The 22,674-nt window shown below is 35.2% G+C and overlaps 2 protein-coding genes across 2 annotated transcripts; both read left to right on the top strand.

Annotated features, from left to right (window-relative positions):
• The first annotated feature begins 2,777 nt into the window (after positions 1 to 2,777).
• On the top strand, positions 2,778 to 15,680 carry LOC137387406 (NAD kinase 2, mitochondrial-like). Its single transcript, XM_068073821.1, has 9 exons — positions 2,778 to 2,989; positions 3,717 to 3,813; positions 5,199 to 5,361; positions 5,835 to 5,918; positions 7,119 to 7,220; positions 7,504 to 7,632; positions 9,042 to 9,193; positions 11,431 to 11,611; positions 15,076 to 15,680. The coding sequence occupies exons 1-9, from the start codon at positions 2,816 to 2,818 to the stop codon at positions 15,209 to 15,211; spliced, it is 1,218 nt and encodes a 405-aa protein (XP_067929922.1). The 5' UTR covers positions 2,778 to 2,815; the 3' UTR covers positions 15,212 to 15,680.
• Positions 15,681 to 18,426: 2,746 nt separating this feature from the next.
• LOC137387537 (late embryogenesis abundant protein 1-like) lies at positions 18,427 to 21,887 on the top strand. The gene is made up of 3 exons (XM_068073990.1): positions 18,427 to 18,583; positions 18,679 to 18,807; positions 21,215 to 21,887. Exons 1-3 carry the CDS (start codon positions 18,530 to 18,532, stop codon positions 21,647 to 21,649), a joined length of 618 nt encoding a protein of 205 aa, XP_067930091.1. The 5' UTR covers positions 18,427 to 18,529; the 3' UTR covers positions 21,650 to 21,887.
• Positions 21,888 to 22,674: the final 787 nt, after the last annotated feature.

Raw genomic sequence — 22,674 nt, 5'->3', positions numbered from 1 at the left:
GGGGAAGTCGGTGTGCCATCGTTGCAGTTTCAGAACAACAATTTTGTTGTTCAGCGTACAACAATTGTTACCATTGCAATTAACCTTTTTCAATTTGCCTCATAACGATCTTTAACAATAAATTATTTATGCTTTAGAAATGCTCGATAAACTGATAGAGAACTCAAAATGTGGGGTATTTCAAGAATTTATCAAACAAAAAATTTGCTCATAGTGACCTTCAACACTATGACTCATTACTAAGGTCAGTTCATTATTGTCAGTTTGGTTAGCACATTCCACAAAATTATGCAAAGGTTAGTTTGATGATTTACCTGTAAAAGAGTATATAATTACAGCTACAACATATTTCAGAACTGCACGCAGATGTCATGTCTAACCACATTTGACCAAATAGGCACCCTGAAGAGCTCCGTTAGAGGCTTCTTGTTGTTGCGTAATTGTCTCGCACCATTCCTCTCTGGGTAGATTACCAAAGGTTGATGTTGTTCTACTCAATTTGGTGCGGGACTGATTTAATATGTAGTCGCCACATTGGATTACTTCATGGCTCACCAAGTTGCCATGTCATTTCAATAAAGCCAACCCACCTACACAACTAATCGAATCAACTCACCCCACACAACAAATCGACTCAACTCACCCCACACAACTAATCGAATCAACTCACCCCACGCAACTAATTGAATCAACTCACCCCATATAACTAATCAAATCAACTCACCCCACACAACTAATTGAATCAACTTATCCCCACACAACTAATCGAATCAACTCACCCCACACAACTAATCGAATCATCTCACCCCACACAACTAACTGAATCAACTCACCCCACACAACCAATTGAATCAACTCATCCCACATAATTAATCGAATCAACTTACCCCACGCAACTAATTGAATCAACTCATCCCACACAACTAACCGAATCAACTCACCTACACAACTAATTGAAACAACTCACCCCATATAACTAATCAAATCAACTCACCCCACACAACTAATTGAATCAACATCCCCACACAACTAATCGAATCAACTCACCCCACACAACTAATCGAATCATCTCACCCCACACAACTAACTGAATCAACTCACCCCACACAACCAATTGAATCAACTCATCCCACATAATTAATCGAATCAACTTACCCCACGCAACTAATTGAATCAACTCACCCCACACAACTAACCGAATCAACTCACCTACACAACTAATCGAATCAACTCGCCCCACACAACTATTTGAATCAACTCACTCCACACAACTAATCGAATCAACTTACCCTATACAACTAATTGAATCAACTCACCCCACACAACTAAATGATTCAACTCATGCTACACAACTAAATGAGCAATTCAGTGTGTAATGCTAATCGATATCATGTTGTGATGATCAGCATAGCTTTTAGTTTTTTTAATAAAATTTGATAGCATAAAAAACGTTTACTGGTCTGAAAATATTGTTTTTGTTAAATCTGAGCTATTACACCCATATATTGCACTTATAATTGTAAGTTTCGCCTATGGAAAAGTAAGTACATACTCACCTTTGTGGGAAACTAAATAATGTAGCGAACTGTTATTAAAGGTGGTTGTGAAATTGCAAAGCTCTGGCTGCGCAGAAAACTGTTATTAAAGGTAGAGTTGCCCCGACTCTAATATCGGTATCGGTGCCGATATGGGTGTTAAGTATCTGAATCGGTATCGGCGATCTTTTCTTAAAAAATCGGAAACTTCAGATACTTTTTACAGATCAACTCAACTATATAGCAGAAAACCGTATTTTAGCCTGTTACACTAATAAAAACTCAGCTGTAAGTTCCTTACTTTTACCTAATGAATTCCGGGCCTGTTACACAATCTATTTCATGTCTATAGCCTAATAAACATCCACACAGCTGAGGAATCTTTTGGCTTTAGTCAGTACGTAATCTCAAAGTGCGGTATTTCCCTATTACATCGATATGATTTAATACAGCCAATCACGAACAAAAGAACAATAATGAGAAACAAATATGCGGTGTAATGCTTTTATTTACTAGCATTGCGAAAGTAATTTGAGCAGTCGATGCATAAAGTTATTTTATTCTCTCTTGGTCTTGACGATATGATGTATCGTTTGTTTGTATCGCATAAAATAACCTCAGTGGCTTATCGGTATTTAGCCTGTCCTCCATCGTCTGTGGCAAGTGAGTCTTTCAATACGGCTGGCTACATCGATAGCGATAGAAGATAAAGACGTCTCACTGAGATAATTGAGTCACTAACGGTAATTAGAAGAAACATTTCTTTGCTCTAGACTTTAGATAAAGCTGTACCACTAACAGTAATTACCATTATTAATAACAGATTTCAAGAAACGTGGACTGTTTTGTTACTAGATGCACGGTATGGCAGTATGTGAATGTATATACATGTATATCTTTTTTCCATAAATACAAACAAATAATACATCAATCTTTTTATTTTCTTTGCATTTGATTTATATTTGCATAATAAAATTAACAATTATCTATGGAATGCAAAAGATCTCAATCGGTATCTGAATCAGATTATTTTTCAATATGAATCGGTATATCAAATCGGTATCTGAATCGGCTGGTGAAATTAGAATCGGGACATCTCTAATTAAAGGTGGTTGTGAAATAGCAAAGATCTGGCTGCGCAGAAAAAATAAAAAGTCTAGAACAAATGTAGGATTATTTTGCTGTAAATGTCAGGTCTATTCTTGACTGTAACTTAATGATATGATATTTTATGCAGGTCTAGAGTCTGTTTTGCTGATACTTATGACGTGCGCTTGGCTATGATCATCACTAAACAGTGTCGGAGACTCCTTGACACATGCTTCTTGCAACGCATGATCATCCGAAATGAAAGCTTTTCTCCTAAAACAGCTATCATCCTGTCTAAACTTACAAGGTTTGAATATGAGCAAATCAGAAATCATGACATGGATGATGATGAACTACGAACATTTGTAAGTTGATTCGTGTTTTCAGTATTTGATGTATCTGATTGTACATTTATAGTGTCTGTTGTCATAAATTACTTGATCAAGGTCAATTGAAGTGATAGTTCTAAGTGGCATTAAACAACAATAAACTATACTAACACGATAGTAGTCTAGGTGCCATGACAGATCATCAGGTATATTAACTATATGTACAGTTACAATTGGCACATTTGTTAGAGTGTTGGTCTACGATGCTGAAGGTCACGAGTTCGAATCGTGTATGTTGCAATCTCTTTTCTTTACCTTCAACTGTGGCTTCGGGCAGACCAATGAACACAGCTCTTATTATAGTAAAGATCGTAATTGTTGGACTCAAGTTACTACAAACCCTCACAGCAGAGTAGCTTAGTAGTTCTGACAGATTTAAGTGAAATAAAGTTGTTTTCCTTTGTGCTATTTACAAATCTTAAAATTAATTTTCTGTTTTATTTTCTTCATGGTAAGTTCTAGCGTGAATTGTGTTTTTGTTATAGTAAATAAATTGTGTTATAAACTCTTGTATTTATTCTCCAACATGTCTATATGGAGTTGTTATTGTATCATCATGTAAAATGAATGATGGTGAAAAGGCCTCAATGAGCTGTCAAATCATAATTTTAAGATTTTGTGCACCCTGCTGTCATGGTTTTGATGTTACCCTCCTATAACAGACTATAGCAGTAATAATTACAGTAATAATAATGGTTTACAGTTGATTGATCGAGGCTCAGATTATCACCAGCTAAAACAGAGACACCTGAGACATGTTGAAATCATGTCGCATGTCAAAGAACAGCTCGATTTGAGAGGTTAGTTACCACCCTTATTCTAGTCAATTGCCAACAACTCACACTAGGTACCGGTGACACTTATTTCAGATTTCGGAGTTGTCAGCATTTGCATGGAAAGCTGCTTGATCGAGTGTGTTTAATACAATATGTAAAGTATCAAAAGTATGCGTGAAAAGCAAAACCACTTTTAATCATAAGCAAAATTATTTTAAATAATTATGTTAATGGTTTCCAAGACAAAATTGTGTTAAAATCAAAGATTTTGAATGTTGTACATTGACTCTAATCAATTCCCTGGGGCGGCTGGCCAGCTGAGCCGTCCCAACTTTTTAGGAACTTTCCGCGGCCAAGTACAGTCAAACTCGGGTAACTCGCCCTCGGATAAAATGTAACATTTCATCTACAACACGAGGTTAACTCAAACGGATTTGTTTGGTTCGTTCCCACGCAGTGATAAATTGCTTCAGATAACTCAACCTCAATATCATTTATTCGAAAAGTTATTTGCCCAACGGCTATGGAGACAGTTTTTATCGCTGTAGAATATCACTTTATTCGAAGCCCTAGAGACAAACATCAATTTTTAGTAGTTCTTGAGCGTCATTATTATCATCATCAGTGGCAAAATATTCTTGTTAACGACCTTTATAAAGGTTTGCAAAATATCAAGTTTTACCAAATATCCGCTTGGTCATGTCCCATCGAAAGCGTGGAAACTTCCGTATGAACTTAAAATAAAATCGGCAAAATTGATCTTTGTTAAAACGCTCAAAAGAAAACGATGTCTTTTTTCTGAGCGTTTTAACTGCGGTCAAATTTTGCCTATTTTAATTTAAAAACGTCTCGTCAGTCACATCACCTAAAGCAAAACAAATCTCAAAAAATAGAAAAATGTTGATACTTTCCGATAAAAATTTTTAAAACTTCACACAAGAGGCCCGGCTGAGGCCCTACATAAGAAAAACCTGTGGGGGCTTACACCGCCCCCCTCAACACCCCCAGGTGTTCATAACTAGTCGCCTAACATTAGCCACCCTAACTTGAAAACAGTGAATACAAGCCTGACTCTAATATCCGGCTAGTTTCCAAATGACTGATATCAGAGAGTTAGAAATTCCTTGTCAAAAGCAATAAACACACCGTCCTTTGGTTTCCTATTATCAAATCATTTATTTGTCTTCTTAAATATATAACAAATAATGTTTTTATTTAAATTTATCATGTGTTAGTTTCATGCTTTCAGGGCAACTACTTCTTTCATATGTTTTTAATACTTACTATTTTATAGCATGTTTGATTATGACAACTTAAATTAATTACTTTGTAAATGTGATGGGCCAGATTACACAAATTTACGTATGTTTTTATGTAATATATGCGTAATCCATTTTCTTTTGATGCAGGTATCAAAACTCAAGTAATACAAAGAGCAAACTATTCCAGCGATTCATTAAAAGGAGTGGATTTGGTTTTGTCTGCTGGGGGTGATGGAACATTCCTACTCGGGGCCAGTAAAATCAAGAATAAGAGTCTGCCTCTGATTGGTGTTAACACTGACCCAGAGAGGTACATAACTTAACCTGTCATCATATGATTTGCCTGGTAGGGCACAGCCAGAAGGTTTTGGTATTTCTTGCACTTTGGATGGAATTGTTCAGATTAGAACCAAAAATATGGGATGGTAATTGTGTGAATTTCTGTCCAGTGTGTTGATCATTCTTAAGATAAAGAATTACGAACTGTCAGATATAGTAGAAGTTCCTCTAATGTAAATAATCCGTTCTGAGAACTCTCACGTTATAGGGATTTTACGTGATAGGAACAAAAAAAGACATGCAAATTACCCAATCCTTTCTAAGATCTTCCCAAACTCACCCTTTTGGCCCTTCATCTAGGAAAAACTAGACTTAATTTTTTAATTTAATGATTGTACAGTAAATGAAGTCTGACGTGGTAAGCATATCATTAGACAAAAACATACAAGTGTCTTTATATCCGTTGTTGCCTTCACCAACCCTCATATCATCTTTATTCCGTAGGTCTGAAGGCTATTTATGTTTACCAAGGAAATACTCTTTAAACTTTGGCAAGGCATTAGACAAACTGCTCTCAACTGATGTCAGGTGGGTATTTCTTTCTAGTGGAATTGTTTACTTTACTTATTATATAATGCTGTTAGAGAAATGGTAATAAAGTTTTTGCGTTGAAATTTTATTTTTGTTTAACTTATGCAACATTTGCTATGAAACTTAAACTTCATATCATGAGAAAAGTGTTTTGTGCTGTTCAAATAAATCAAGAGAAAAACTAAAACAAATGTTGGTGTTTAAGTGTGAATTAATTAACTAGATAAAGTCTGTTTTGTTACAGAGATTATAATAAAAAGGGTATTGATAACGATTCAATTAAAACAAACCGATAAAACAAAATAAAAATCGTAAATATGCTGAAGTAATAATAGCAAAGAGTACATAAAAGTGCGTGTATCCAAAAGGCTACTGTTGCTGCAGATGCTTTCCATCAAAAATTTAAATACAACAGAACAGGTACCTTTTGATAGTCGATACAGGCACCAACGTAAAAATGAGATATTGAAATTAAATACAGCAGGGAAGTGCACAAGGGCGCTTTGTCTGACCCAACCGAGAGAGAATGTAAGGCAATTCCTACTCGAAAATGTCCTTGTGAGCATTTTTTAGCTTTACACCTTCTAGCGATTGACATTTGCAATAACTGGAAATTGAAGTTTGAAATTGTGCCGTTACGGTTGTACTGTAACCGAACATTTGAAATTAAAATAATACAATTGCAAATTACAAATAAAAACATAAATCAGGGATTTTGAATTAACTTTTGGAAATAATTTCACAAGGAGAACAAACGCAAAAAGAATTATTAATTCATGATAAAACTTAGTCTTAGCCGTGATAAGGATACCATGGACAAGTTATGTTAAATAAGAACAGCTTAGCCTTGTGGTTAAGTGCGCATGTTTGCTTACTTGCACTTGCAATCATTGCGAGTTCAATACCAGTACAGTGAGGATATTTTAATCGCTATAACTACACAGCGACAACAAAAGACTAATATATAAAATACAAACTTTGAGATTTATATAGATTATGTTTTGTTGAATAAGAGTGAATGGCTGTATAATATAAAATTGCGTACAAAAATGCAAATAAAGGATATAAAATAGTTTTGAAGAGTGTTTTTCCCTTAAATATAAGGAAAAAGAAATATATATATATTATGATATATTGTTCCTTGTATTTGGTTGAGATGGCTTTCTTTATTATGATTCTTGCTGTTCCTAATTACAGGTGGCTTCACAGGAAGCGAATACGGATTACCATGTCAGGAAAACATGCAAATGATCAACCCGTCCAGTTATTAGAGCAGCAGTTGTCTTCTCCTGAGCTTAGGTACCTTTTAGGATAGCCTGTAGTTCCTTCTTATATAAGCTATATTCTTATTGTTGCTTCAGGTGATTCAGGCTCCATGCTAACTATTATGGATTGTAACCTGTCAAATCGTGATACATGTGGGGCAATGTTACAGTCGTTACTGTAGTATGCTACGTGTTGTCTTGTGATGTCACAGTTGTTACTATTGTATGCTACGTGTTGTCTTGTGATGTCACAGTTGTTACTATTGTATGCTATGTGTTGTCCTGTGTCAGAGGCTGGATATCATGTTGTTTCACAGGTTCAGTGAGCATATAAAAGAACACGAGCTGCACCACCATCAATCAAATGTTGCCAAAGATTTACCAAGCAGAGTGCTGCCCATCCTCTCGCTCAATGATATTTTCATTGGAGAGTCTTTGTCAGCGAGGTATTAACTTGCGTATTTACCTTACAATTTCGCAGAGAGCAGGCTGCCTTTACAGAACTGCCTCATCATATTACTAGCAGAAAATCATGTTTATGTTACAGTCAAACCACCATTTACGATTGTATATACATAGTGTTACAGTCAAACCACTACTTACAATTGTATATACATAGTGTTACAGTCAAACTTCTACTTACGATTGTATATACATAGTGTTACAGTCAAACCTCTACTTATGATTATATATACATAGTGTTACAGTCAAACCACTACTTACAATTATATATACATAGTGTTACAGTCAAACCACTACTTACAATTGTATATACATAGTGTTACAGTCAAACCTCTACTTACGATTGTATATACATAGTATTACAGTCAAACCTTGACTTACGATTGTATATACATAGTATTACAGTCAAACCTCTACTTACGATTGTATATACATAGTGTTACTGTCAAACCACTACTTACGATTGTATATACATAGTATTACAGTCAAACCACTACTTACGATTGTATATACATAGTGTTACAGTCAAACCTTGACTTTCGATTGTATAAAGCATAGTATCCCAGTCCAACCTAGACTTACGATTGTATATACATAGTGTTACTGTCAAACCACTACTTACGATTGTATATACATAGTGTTACAGTCAAACCTCTACTTATGATTGTATATACATAGTGTTACAGTCAAACCACTACTTACAATTGTATATACATAGTGTTACAGTCAAACCTCTACTTACGATTGTATATACATAGTATTACAGTCAAACCACTACTTACGATTGTATATACATAGTGTTACAGTCAAACCTTACAGGGAAAAAGCGGCATCTTTTTTCGTCTATTACTCAGGTGTAGGTAAAGTGATAACCTTTTTTGTAATTTATTTTTGCACATTTATTCTTAATATAATTTTTGTATAGTAAACCCCCGCTGTACAATTTTAATTCGTTCCAGTGTTGGCATCGTAAAGCGAAAACTATTAGAGGGGTATAGATACTCATAATAAATATCTAATGCTGTCTAATATGTTATGTACTTATTAAAAATTGGTAACGTAACAAAATAGTATGTCAATCTTAGTAACTATAGTTACCTACAGTAACTTGACTGTATTTAGTGGTTATGATCTGCAATAAAATGCAACATTATAATGTACTATATGCAGTACGTAGCGTAGGGAGTTCTTACCTTCAAGACAGGCATATAACGTAACCATTGATTTTAACTTAAATGAATTTATCTTACTAAACACAGACTTGAAGCCAAGTTCAAATGCTTGTTCAGGACTTAATTTACATGTTTGTTCTATAATGCTGCCCAGAGAGTAAATTGAAACGTCTATATTGGCTTTGTGGATTTGGCATCTCACGATTGTTGTTGTGTTTCAGAGTATCGTATTACGAGCTCTCGATTGATGGCGCACCAAAAGTAGAACAGAAGTGTTCTGGAATCACTATCTGTACCGGGACAGGCTCTTCTTCCTGGCACTTTAACATAAATAGTCTTCAAGCTCAAGATATTCGCCATGTGCTCAAGATCAGTGAGTGACAACTCCATATCTTAAAATAAGAAGGGACAATTCCGTACCTCAGATAAGGGGTGACAACTCCATGTATCAAGATTAATGCATGGTACTGACATATTTTTAACCATAGCCATGCGTTCAGGCATAAGTTTTGAGTTAATGATTTAATCTATGTTTTTTGTACAAGAAGGGCTACACTCCAAATGCTCACAAAAGAATTCCTAACCCTTACATACCTGCACAATGTATTGTATAGCGTTCATATCTTCTATATGTATATATACATTATACATATATATATATATATATATATATATATATATATATATATATATAGTAGATGTTCCTATAACATATATTTCCTATAACAGAAATTTTAGATAATGTAAAGAATTTATGTGAAGTTTTTGCTTCACCCTACGTCAAAAATTCCATATAAAATAAAGTGTCAAGTCTGGTGAGTTCTCAAATTTGATTTGAATAGTAACTTATCTTGCCGCACTCGCGAAAGAAAAAAGGACGTGCTAATAGAGGTATATATATTATATGTACAACTTCCTGGACATTCTAGTTCATCGTGATAGATCATCAGATGTCTCGACAAAACAGAGAATAAGATGGTCAATTGTTCATAAATACTTGAAGGCGATCGATTGATGCATGTGTTACAGCATCGGTCTACCAATCTGAGTGTCATAAGTTGGGAGTATTGCTTAAAGTTATCTTTTATCATAACCTTGACCTCATGAATGTAGGTAGACGATGAACAGATAGTACCACTTTTTTATAGTAAAGGTGTATTTGTTTTGCTTTATTGTAGACATATAAGATGCTTGTTATTAGTTTTACTTTGAAGAATAGACTTTGCTGTTTAGAAAAAATAAGTAAATTGTTGTAAATGAACGTCGAAGATGTGCGCTTCCCATCAACTTATTGTAAAATTACTGCCATCATGGTCTATAAAACTAGTGAAGTTAATCAGAAAAAGGAGAAAAGTTGTTGGATGCAAACTAATAATACTGCAGTTACAGTATGGCCAACAAATTAAAAGTCCCGTTAAGTCCAGTTTTTCTTTTTTGCATGGCCAAAGGGGTGAGTTTGGAGAGATCTTGGATTGGGTTCGGCAATTTACACCTATTTTCCTTTTCGTATAACGTAAATTCCCTATAATGTAAAAGTGCCTGGAACAGATTATTTACGCGGTAGGAGCGTTTACTGTACGTGCCTGTATATATACATGTATGTATTTATATATATATATATCTATATAAGTATATATTTGATTGTATATGCATTTATGTACATACATTTACCTGTATATATATATATACAGTAAAACTCGGATAACTCGGATAACTTCACGGGACTGAACGAAAGTGTTCGAGTTATCAGAGCGTCCAAGTTATCAGAGCACAGTCACAAGTGAATGTATTTATCAGTAGATACATGTACATATACAAACTACATATAAATCAGAAGCATGGATTGCTTGTTGCAAGTTAAAAGGCCTCTCATGTGAAGTTTAAAAAGTTTTTATTAGAAAGTGTAGATATTTTTCTATAACTTGAGAGTTGTTTGTTGTTTTAGGTGATGTGACTGCCGGGACATTTTTAGGTTAAAATTGACAAAACATGATTGCGGTTAAAACGCTAAAAAACGACATATTTTTCTCCTGAGCGTTTTAACCAAGATCATTTTTGCCAATTTTACTATATTTAAGGTTATCCGAAGGTTACCTCGCTTTTCCTGGCTTTCGAAGGGCCATCGCAAAGTAGATGTTTGGTAAAATTTGATTTTTTTGCAAACCTTTAGAAAAGTCGTTAACAAAAATATTTTACCGATGATGGTAATAATGACGCCTAAGAACTACTAAAAGTTGAGGTTTATCTCTATGGCTTGGAATAAAGTGATATTCTAAAGTGATAACAACCGTCTCGGTAGCCGTTGGGCAAAAAACTGTTCGAGTTAATGATGTTAAGGTAGAGTTATCTAAAGCAATTTATCATTGCGTTGGAACGGACCAAACAAGTCCGTTCGAGTTAACCATGTGTTCGAGCTATCCGAGGGCAAGTTATCCAAGTTTGACTGTATGTACATATAGATGTCTTCATGTTCTTATTATAGTATAAACAGCAATGATGTGTTGAAAATTTAACCAGGTGATACCTTTAACTTAATGAGTTGACATCTTATTATATTATGTGTAATATTATTATGTATTATATTAGGTTTGTATTTCTGTGTCACTTCAGCCCAAAGTAAAACCGGACTGGACATCCCTTATAAAGATAAGGACTTGGTCAAGTGCATCTACTCAAAGTTCAACAAGTCACTCTATTTCTCTCCCACTTGTCCTAAGATGGCTTTCACTGTCAGGGACCCGGTGCACACCGGTATCTACCGTGTTATAGAACCGCGTGGGTTTGCCACCAGGTAACAAATCTCAGTCCACTTGACTAGATATACGATTAACTCATTGCGTACCACTAGCCGCGATCTGGAATTTACTAAAAAAAATAGTTTACTTTATACTAATAATATTCAAAATAATATACATTACAAAGAATACATACAAAGAATGTAATACATTACAAAGGAATACAACATAGTTCAGAATATATATTGTTTTTAATGTAAGGTTTTTGAAACAAAATACTAGAAATTATTCAGTTTATATCAAACCTTCAAACAATTATAAATTTTTAGGTTAAGAGTGTCCATTACAAGGCTATTAGCGTTTGTACATCGCTCTCACTTATCCTCATGGCTTTTAACTATGATGGAACAAACATCTTCTGGTTGTCCAATACTTTCCATGATATCTGCTGACCTCAACTCTTCTGCACTGCTCAACTAGTTGATATGAGCGTCTAAACAATTTTTCGACAAAGCAAAATGTTGCACAAATGCAACGCATAAAAGTTTTGCTCGCTAAACATAGCCTTTGGCCTGAAACTAGTCATTCATCCACCATCGCAAATGTAACCATTTTTTTATACACGTACTTCGAAGCGTCAAGACCGCGTTAAACAAGGAACTAATATTTAGCCTGAGACAGTTACAGTGCACCCTCAGGGGACGATTACCCTGTTATATGATTTTTTTCAACTTACCAAGTGGAACATGATGATTTTTTTACTTCACTATACGGATTTTATTTCACTATACGAATTCAACAAAATTTTCCCTCTAGTTCAAATCTGGCAGTCGATGTGCTTATTACGTACTTACTTATTACGTACGTATAACTGACAAAGACACAGAAGTTCTGTTCACCAAAAATATTTGCACAACGCCGGAAAGAGACGCGACAACCAATTTCTCTCAGTTCAGCAATTCTCGTGTGTAAGACGGTAATAATTAGTCTTTAAAACTAGCAGCAAAGTTGAAGTTGTGATCCCTTCAAACAAAACCAGTGGTCAGACAACTTCTCTTAACCTGCTTACAAAAATCCACTCATTTCATTATGAAAATAGGCTGCGGGCTTTTTTGCCAAACTAGGTTGAAAAAGGTTTTACTGAGGATGGCTAAAATTATATTAAAAACGAAGCCAGAAGCTAATCCGTGAATACATTTTAATGCAGATCATAACCAATAAATACAGTCAAACATGGATAACTCGTCCACGGATAGCTCGAACACATGGTTAATTCGAACATTTCCTTTGGTCCGTTCCCACGCAATGATAAATTGCTATAAATAACTCGAACTCAACACTGTTAATTCGAACTGTTTTTTTGCCCAACGGCTACCGAAACGGTTGTTATCGCTTTAGAAAATCACTTTATTCAAAGCCATAGAGGTAAACTTCATCTTTTCGTAATTCATAAGCGTCGTTATTACCACCATCGGCAAAATATTTTTGTCAACGACTTTTCTAAAAGTTTGGTGAAATTTGATTTATACTGCGATACGATGAATAGCACGGGCTAGCCGGGTCACGCGCGCAAGGATTTTCGCTACGCACATACAAAACAAAAATCGCATGTTGTTTTGTATGTGCGTGGCGAAAATCCTTGAGTGCGTGACCCGGCTAGCCCGTGATGAATAGTTTTCCGACGTTGATTCCGTGTTGAATCAACGTCGGAATGTTGAATGTTTAAAACGTCTTAAAAAATGTTGTAATTAAACGTATACGTTGTCTGAGCTACAAAAAACTATTCATCGTTTGACCTAAACACAGAATACGTGTGTACATTCAATAAGTATCTATTAAAAAAGCGTGAGTGATATAGAATGTACCGTAAAACCTCGTAAAACTTCTAATTGAACTGCCTCGGAGTGTTGCTCTTAACGAATCCCAGGTAAAGTAAGGTAATCTGCATAAACTTCAAGAAAAAACGGCAAAATTGATCGTGGGTAAAACCCCAAAAGAAAAAAATGTCTTTTCTTTTGAGCATTTCAACAACGATCAAGTTTTGCCAATGTCAATCTGAAAAACGTCCTGGCAATAACATCACCTCAAACAACAAACCAATCTCAAGTGATAGAAAAATCTCTATACTTTTTCATGAAAACGTTTTAAACTTTACATTAGAAGCATTTAATTTGAAACAAGCCATTTGTGCTTTTGATTTATATTATAGTTTGTATATGTACATGTATCTACTAATAAATAAGTAAATATATGGACTTGTGACAGTGCTCTGATAACTTGAACGCTCTGATAATTCGAACACTTTTGCTCGGTCCCTTGAAGTTCGAGTTATCCATGTTTGACTGTATACTAAAGTTACTGTAGGTAACTGTAGTTACTAAGGTTAACATGCTATTTCGTTACTAATTTTTAATATGTACAATATTTGTCTAAAATTTTGATGATTTGTACCAGGGGATGTTGGCATTATATAATTGTAATGGTTTTTATACCCCTACATACAATTTTTCACCATACGATACCAACCCTGGATCGGATTAAAATCGTATCCTGAATGTGCACTGTATTAATTATTTCTAAGGTGTTGCTTTCAAAGTTTTAACAACAAACGCGATAAGCTCTGGACTTAGATGGTGCAACTCCAAACTTCGGATTTTTTATTCTGCGTGCAACGCTGGGCGTTCAACTAGTAATGCTCTAAATCGCAGTTTAAGGTCATTAGAGACCTTTTATAATTTTAAAAGTAACTGTATTCTGATTTCAGCCGGTATGACTACATTTGATGTTCAGAAAAAGACCATAGTAATATTTAGATTGTATCAAATTTTGGAAACGGTAACTTGCATATCATTTTATGTTTGTTTAAATTGGCTGGAAAAAGTTTCAAATAATTACTCTATCCAAATACTTCTCATTGTAACTGTTACTTGACTGTTAGAAAAAACAGCCAAAGCCAAAGGATGGACATGTAAATCAAGGCGTCATTTCCCTCATTATTGGGGACTGTTGAAATGTTATCTAGCCTAAAACTTTTATTTGGTATAAGAGAAAACGCGTACGTCTCAAACTACAGAACGCTCATTTGTTGAGGTTCTCGAGGTTGTTTCATACAAAATATTGCTGCCCTTCCAGTTGAGCATCGATTAAGTCTAGTGAAGTTTTTAAATAGCGGTTTTTCAGTCAGATTAAACGAAGATTAAGATATTTGTCAGATTTAAACGAAGTTGAAAGATTATATTCTCTAGACTTATTCAATTATAAACAAGCTCTGTAACACGATAGGACTAGTTATTTTTATGAATTTAAATAGGTTTACCTAAAATAGTCTGCAGCAGCGAGTGGCAATGGGTAGATAAATCCAAATTGTGACTAACATTCCCTGTAAGGTTAATTTGTGCCTGAACTGAATGCATTATTGGTTTCAGTTGCAATAACCTGCATGATTGTATGAATACAAGCACTCACAATAACCATGTTGTGGCTTCTATTAATCTGTGCCTTTACTGATGATCTGTTATAGGGTGAAAATAAGGTCAAAGATGTGGGATGCGTGTCTGGTGATAGATGGTGGTGTCTCCTTCCAGTTCAACGATGGAGCTGAGGCTTTATTAGAGATGCACGATGAAGACATGTTGAAGACTGCCATGTTAGACTAAGAACTTCACGTTCCAGTCTAGCTTATCTGACTCAGGCGGTCGATGGGTCTCCGTTATTTTTATAGGCTATTTGATCAGTAGCTTTTATTTATGTATTTTTCATTCGATTCTAACATTCACTTATTTATTTTAATGATACTTCTGGGCCACGCATGTCTTCCTGCATTTAGATGCTTTTTACTGGGACTGAACCATTTTAGTTTCAACTATTGCACACCAGTTCGCTGTCTGCATCGCCAGGACAGCTACCGCATATTCCTTTTGAATACACTAAACTGTAAATGCGCAATTTCATACTGTTGTAACTTATAGTGTAATATGTTTATTATTAGGAAATGTACCACTGATCTAACATAGCAGATGTGGTCAGCATTTACGACTTAATAATATGTTCATGGCAGCTAAGTTTATAATAATAAAAATATTTCTCCTAAAGATGTATGCGATGTTGACAAATGTCGCACATATTTGAAGTTGTCTCCTTCACATTTGGGTCTTTCCTCCATCTTTGATATTACGTGTACATATTATGTATTTGCTACAAAGGGTCTGGATGTCTACTTGTGTTATAAGTAATTAAAAAGTATCTTTGCAGAAATTTTAAGGCAGTTAAGGTAAATTTCTGGTGATTGTACTCAAAATTGTTTCCCGTTACACTAATGTACATAATTACATATCACAATGATATAACAGTTGGCAGTTGTCTTCTCATAATTTGTTTTGTTTCACCAATGTTTAGTAACCCTTTCACCTAAAATATAGCTCAAGGATCAACATTTGTCATCAACGAGCTTCATATTTCATATGCAAGTTGTACTAGCAACGTTCTTGTTATTTTGGTGCGAGCAGCTATCGACACATTTTAGTTAAAATTTCAGGTTAATATGTTAACTGCTTCTCTATTATAACTTATTTGTGGTAAGAATGTTAAAAAAAAATATTAAATGCTTTTCTTGTTCTTCATTCGTTCTTAAAATTCACAAATGTATAAAATTAATGTTTGCGAGAAGTTTATGGAGTCGCGTACATTTTCATCCTTACCAGCGATCGACCTATAAGCTTGAGCTGCTCGATATCAATACAAGTTCTGCCGTTTCATATCGTCTGCTCAGAGTTCACATTTTAGCCTTTATCAATCACATGATTACCATCTAGCCATTGGTGTGCTTATTCTAATTTCCAGCAGTCTAGAGGTTTAAGGTTTGTGAAAGTGTTACTATTGAGGATGTGCGAAACATTCACACTTGAAACAACCATAACTTTTAGTTTAAACCCAAGCATTTCTGGTAACATTCTTAACATCAGAAACATACATGTTTCCGTTTGTACACGCAGCTATAAATTACATACTCCTTATTATAATATATTATAATTCATAATATATTCATTAATCATTCAATATTAATCATTCAGAATTTGCAAATGGGAGTTGTGATCACCTGTATTTATGTCCAGCAAACATTGATATTGTACTCATTGTAGGCAGTAAGCTAAGAAAGAAACTACAATTGAGTGACACCTTAATAACGATAGGATTAAACCTGTGTTTGCATATTTAATGTACATGCATGGATTGTGTACAGTATAAAAAGACCAAGTACAGTCAAATTCTACACGACTATAAAAGTAAAGCTGAAGGAATAAAATTTACTAATTAACATCCATATGTACATTGATTAACTGAGGTGATTACTTAGAGGTGCAACAAATTTATGCCATGTTTCTTAGTATAGCTCTCCTGTCAGACATTTTAAATATACTCAATATAAGTTGACTAGAACAAATCTAATTAATAACTTTAAACGCTATCCATTTATATAAAAGCTGAAAGGATGACTCAAAACATAAATATATGTTGCTTTTGAGCGACCAACTGACAACTCGGCAGTATACAAAGAGAGATTAGGTGCTTACGAATGAATCTATACTTACACGTACAGATATGACTGAATATCTTACCACAGAAATAAAATCTTAACCATGGAGAACTACTAATACTAGCAGCACAAACAGCGGGTGGGGTGGGCTAACACCCAACTTTGGTTCTCTAACACCCAACTGCTCTAACACCCAACCCACCATTTGTAGAGGTGCTATCCAACACCCAACCCACCACAAGTGGGAGGTTGGGTGTTGGAGCAGTATTACCCTTAATTGTGATATAGCAGATATGCTTCTCTCTCCAACCTGATACTCCATTGTCACACAAAGGTTCTTTTGTATCCTACTACAGAAAACTAACAAAGATCAGTGCTCGGTTATGTAACAGCTCTATAATCACCTATATGTGATCTAAATATATGTGAAAAATCAACCTACACAAAATATTTGTGAATTTTATCAGAAAGTTTCGATATTTTTGTGTGTCTCTATTTTGTCGGTTTTTTGCAACTATAGACATGATCGAACTTTCACTTGTTCTGAGCATTTTAACTGCAATCAAGTTTTGTGGATTTTGAAGTATCCTGGCAGTCAGACCACCTCAAACATTGAAAACAATAACAATTGATAAAAAACTGCTTGCTGATAAATTCTTCTATAAATTTCATGCAAATCCATCTTCAATAGTAGAATGAAATTTTACGCATAAACCATTTGAGTGCATGGATTCAATGCTAGGTAGATGTGCAGTGAGGCTGGTTGACCGGTTGTAAAAAATCTAAAGACAGTGTTTTGTGTAATGATACATTACATTAAAAATTTAATTTTTCAACTAATGGTTTACAAGCATAACTTTGGTTTGTTGACCAAAAGTTTGGCTTAAATTCCTTTTTGTACACTCAATTTATTCCAAATATATAGTTGACAATTTTGACACCAAAGATATTATTTGCTATAGTCAGTTCCTATGGATAGAATTCGCTGCCGAGTGTCACGTTATCAACTGTATATTTCCACTATTTGTTTTGACAGCCCTGCTGCTGCTCTTTTAAGCTAACTTGTACACTTCAATGACTCCATGACTCTTTGCCTTACAATTTCTATCTTTGATTTCATGACCCCTGTGACCTTTCTTTGTTCCCTTCAGATCAGATAAGGGTGACCGTGGCTGCAGAGAGAAGCGCAACTGCGTCTTCTGCAATGATTTTGGCCAACTGCCATCACCACAATTACGCAAGCATGTTTCACATCTGCCAATCACATGGCATACTTGAGATCAAGATTGCCGCTGGCAGCATCGCATTTGAAGGAACCTGTGCACAATAACTATTTAAGAAGAGGAAACCAAGTACACAGGCTATAAGTTGGGGTAAATAAGAGCTACGCAACCGCTGGTCATCATTGGTGTGTTGAAGTTCTTGTTGTTCTGCCGTCAACATGAGGATCTCAGTGGCTGTCTTTGCGTTGCTTGCTATCGCTTTCTCTGCAGAGGTAACCTTCATAACAAATGATTAATATGGATTAATTTGTTATTTTCTGTATCACAAAACAGCGTTTGATGTCACTGATTACGTGTGTTGATTTAGGGAGCAGCTTTGAGGAAGAAAAGATGGACTGGCCTCGGGTGGATGACCGACCTTTTCAGTAGTAACAGCAGTCGGATTCAGGAATTACAACAGAAATCAGATGAGACTTTGAGCCAACTCCAAGCAGAGGTCAGTTTGCGTCTAGAAGTTCCGGTACTAGTTACTTTCTGGAGTCCAATTTATGTATAACTTTTAGTTGACATTAGTAATCCTCAACAAAATAATGTTTTTCGTTGCATGCCAAAAAAATGAAGGCAGAAATTAAAAATTATTGAGTTGAATAAAAGTGTCTTAAAAGTTGGTAATCTAATAGTATTGCTAAGGAGTAGGATAATAGTATTGCTAAGGAGTAGGGATAATAGTATTGCTAAGGAGTAGGGATAATAGTATTGCTAAGGAGTAGGGATAATAGTATTGCTAAGGAGTAGGGATAATAGTATTGCTAAGGAGTAGGGATAATAGTATTGCTAAGGAGTAGGGATAATAGTATTGCTAAGGAGTAGGGATAATAGTATTGCTAAGGAGTAGGGATAATAGTATTGCTAAGGAGTAGGGATAATAGTATTGCTAAGGAGTAGGGATAATAGTATTGCTAAGGAGTAGGGATAATAGTATTGCTAAGGAGTAGGGATAATAGTATTGCTAAGGAGTAGGGATAATAGTATTGCTAAGGAGTAGGGATAATAGTATTGCTAAGGAGTAGGGATAATAGTATTGCTAAGGAGTAGGGATAATAGTATTGCTAAGGAGTAGGGATAATAGTATTGCTAAGGAGTAGGGATAATAGTATTGCTAAGGAGTAGGGATAATAGTATTGCTAAGGAGTAGGGATAATAGTATTGCTAAGGCGTAGGGATAATAGTATTGCTAAGGAGTAGGGATAATAGTATTGCTAAGGAGTAGGGATAATAGTATTGCTAAGGAGTAGGGATAATAGTATTGCTAAGGAGTAGGGATAATAGTATTGCTAAGGAGTAGCGATAATAGTATTGCTAAGGAGTAGGGATAATAGTATTGCTAAGGAGTAGGGATAATAGTATTGCTAAGGAGTAGGGATAATAGTATTGCTAAGGAGTAGGGATAATAGTATTGCTGAGGAGTAGGGATAATAGTATTGCTAAGGAGTTAGAACAGTGAATTGAAGGTTGTAGTAACAGAAAGTTTATTAACTCAAATATACAATAATGGATGTAATATGTTTTACAGGAAAAAGAACTTTGTGTCATATGTAGCCTAAGAGAGCTGAAATTTGAGATGTCACAATTTTCTGATCGATGATCTCCACTATTTTATTTAAAAACTTTGAAGTGGTTTTTTCACTATATTCATATTTTAGGCGTCTGCATTGCGAAAGACGCATCAGATAATATTTTTTGTCGTTACAAACACTCAATTCTTCACTCAAACACATGTAATTCTTCACATTACACCGTTGTACATTTTTTAACAGTTTGTTGTCATAAAGTAAAAGAGACTTCCAGCCAGTAACTAGTATATTATACTAGAAATTAGTCGATTATATATATTTAATATATTCTACGTTTGTTCTCAAGATTTCAACAAACATTTCCAATCTCGGAGTGAATCATAATTCGGTTAATAAATCACAGTCTATAGTTAACTAACAGCTAGTGGCCATAAGGCGGGTGGATATATGTGTGTCTACTGTCTATAGCACAAAGGCTACAAGACAATTTGTGAATCATCTTTACCCCAACTATCGACCATTTTGAGGCACCAGCTACACAACAGATACTAACATGGGACTGTTGTCTTTCTCTAAACTCTAAGGTTAATCGCTTACTCTCTTGTGTAATTGAAACCGAAAATGATGGTGCGGGAATAATCGGCTTCTCGATATGAGCCATTTACTAGTAATAAAATGACTTAAAGCTTGTGGAACATGCTGTCTGCCAGTATGCTCAGCTGTGTCAGTGTTGAAACTCAGTGTTTTGATTTCATTTTCCACTTCATTCTGTGCAATTTTCTGCTTCATTTTTTATAAGAATAAATAAAGTTTATTTTATATGAGTAAAGAAGTTAGAGGTCTTCCCTGCACAAGCTTCAGAAACTCTCAAATTTCAGTTCTATCTACGTATATAAATTCAAGTGTTTGTCTTATGTCCAGCTAATAGCGATTGGTTAAAATACATAGGCATGCAACGCTTGCGAGCGAAATGCACCGTGAAATGATTATATGCACAGTTGTTCCAAGCTATGGCAAGGAGGCTTCATGGTTTATTAGTAATGAGCTGGGCTTTGCCTTCATGGGTCTGAATGTATGGGTTCGATTCCTGTGCAGTGCATTCTGTTTTCCTGGACGAACCGACACAGCTCTCATTTTTGTAAAGACCAGTTGAACTTCCAGCATTTCCCTAGCAATAATGTTAATATTACCAGCCAGTGTTATAATAAAGCCTGTGAATTTGCGTTGTTGCAAACAGGCGAGTTATTAGATGAGATATATGGAAGCGATGATAAAATATCTAAGGCTGCATTCAACTCTCTTCCGTGTTTACTGTATCTGCCCTTGTAGTTCGAAGAGCTGAGGCAGCAAGCGGAAGAACAGTTCCAGGAAGGGTTGAGTAATTTAGGAGATCAGGCTTTAGAATTGAGGGAGAACGCTGAAGAGGGATTAGGCAACTTACCTGACCAGGTTCAAGAAGGTTTGAGCGAATTTAGTGACCGCGCCTTAGCATGGAGCGAAGATCTTGGTGAACAGGTTGAAGAAAGTTTCAACGGTTTGCCTGACAAAGTTCAGGAAAGGTTGGATGGTCTAGGTGACCGAGCGGCGGAAATGACAGAAAACCTCGGTGGACAGGTGCAGGAGGGGTTGAGTGACTTCAGTGAGCGGGCAACAGAGATAAAGGATGGCCTTGCCAGTAGCTTTAACAGTTTTGTGGATGGCATCGAAATGCCTTCCGTGCCGTGTGTATTTGGATGCGAAAGTTCGGAGACACCTAACCAGTAACATATACTCAGACAGAAACCCGAGGCTTCCCTTTCCCTTTCGGCCAATGACGGAAAAGATTTGTAATTATGACACTATTTAGAAGTCAGAGATATTCATGGCATCCCCACTTCCTTATGTTAGCCTGTGATTTATCAGCCGTGGACTGATTCACCTCTACTATTTTCACGTGATCTTGTACGAAACAATTTTTGTTGAATTACTAACAATAGAAATACAGAGAATATCTATCAAGTTTTTCGGTCTCTCATTCATTGGCCAATCTTAAAATGTTAGAAAGGTTGGCTTTCCCTTTTATTGATGCTTGCTACATCAGGATATAAAGCTTATCTACCAATAAGAACTATAGAGTTAGTAATTACTAGAGGATGATATGATGAGTAATAAGAACTATAGAGTTAGTAAACACTAGAGGATGATATGATGAGTAATAAGAATTATAGAGTTAGTAATCATTAGAGGATGATATGATGAGTAATAAGAACTATAGAGTTAGTAATCATTAGAGGATGATATGATGAGTAATAAGAACTATAGAGTTAGTAATCACTAGAGGATGATATGATGAGTAATAAGAACTATAGAGTTAGTAATCACTAGAGGATGATATGATGAGTAATAAAAATTATAGAGTTAGTAAACACTAGAGGATGATATGATGAGTAATAAGAACTATAGAGTTAGTAATCATTAGAGGATGATATGATGAGTAATAAGTATAGAGTTAGTAATCACTAGAGGATGATATGATGAGTAATAAGAACTATAGAGTTAGTAATCATTAGAGGATGATATGATGAGTAATAAGAACTATAGAGTTAGTAACCACTAGAGGATGATATGATGAGTAATAAGAACTATAGAGTTAGTAATTACTAGAGGATGATATGATGAGTAATAAGAACTATAGAGTTAGTAATCACTAGAGGATGATATGATGAGTAATAAGAACTATAGAGTTAGTAATCGCTAGAGGATGATATGATGAGTAATAAGAACTATAGAGTTAGTAAACACTAGAGAAT

This window comes from Watersipora subatra, chromosome 2 (assembly GCF_963576615.1).
Source record: "Watersipora subatra chromosome 2, tzWatSuba1.1, whole genome shotgun sequence".
NCBI classification, from domain to species: domain Eukaryota; kingdom Metazoa; phylum Bryozoa; class Gymnolaemata; order Cheilostomatida; family Watersiporidae; genus Watersipora; species Watersipora subatra.
The sequence above is the reverse complement of the archived record's forward strand: the minus strand, read 5'-3'. Positions and strand labels throughout refer to the sequence as shown.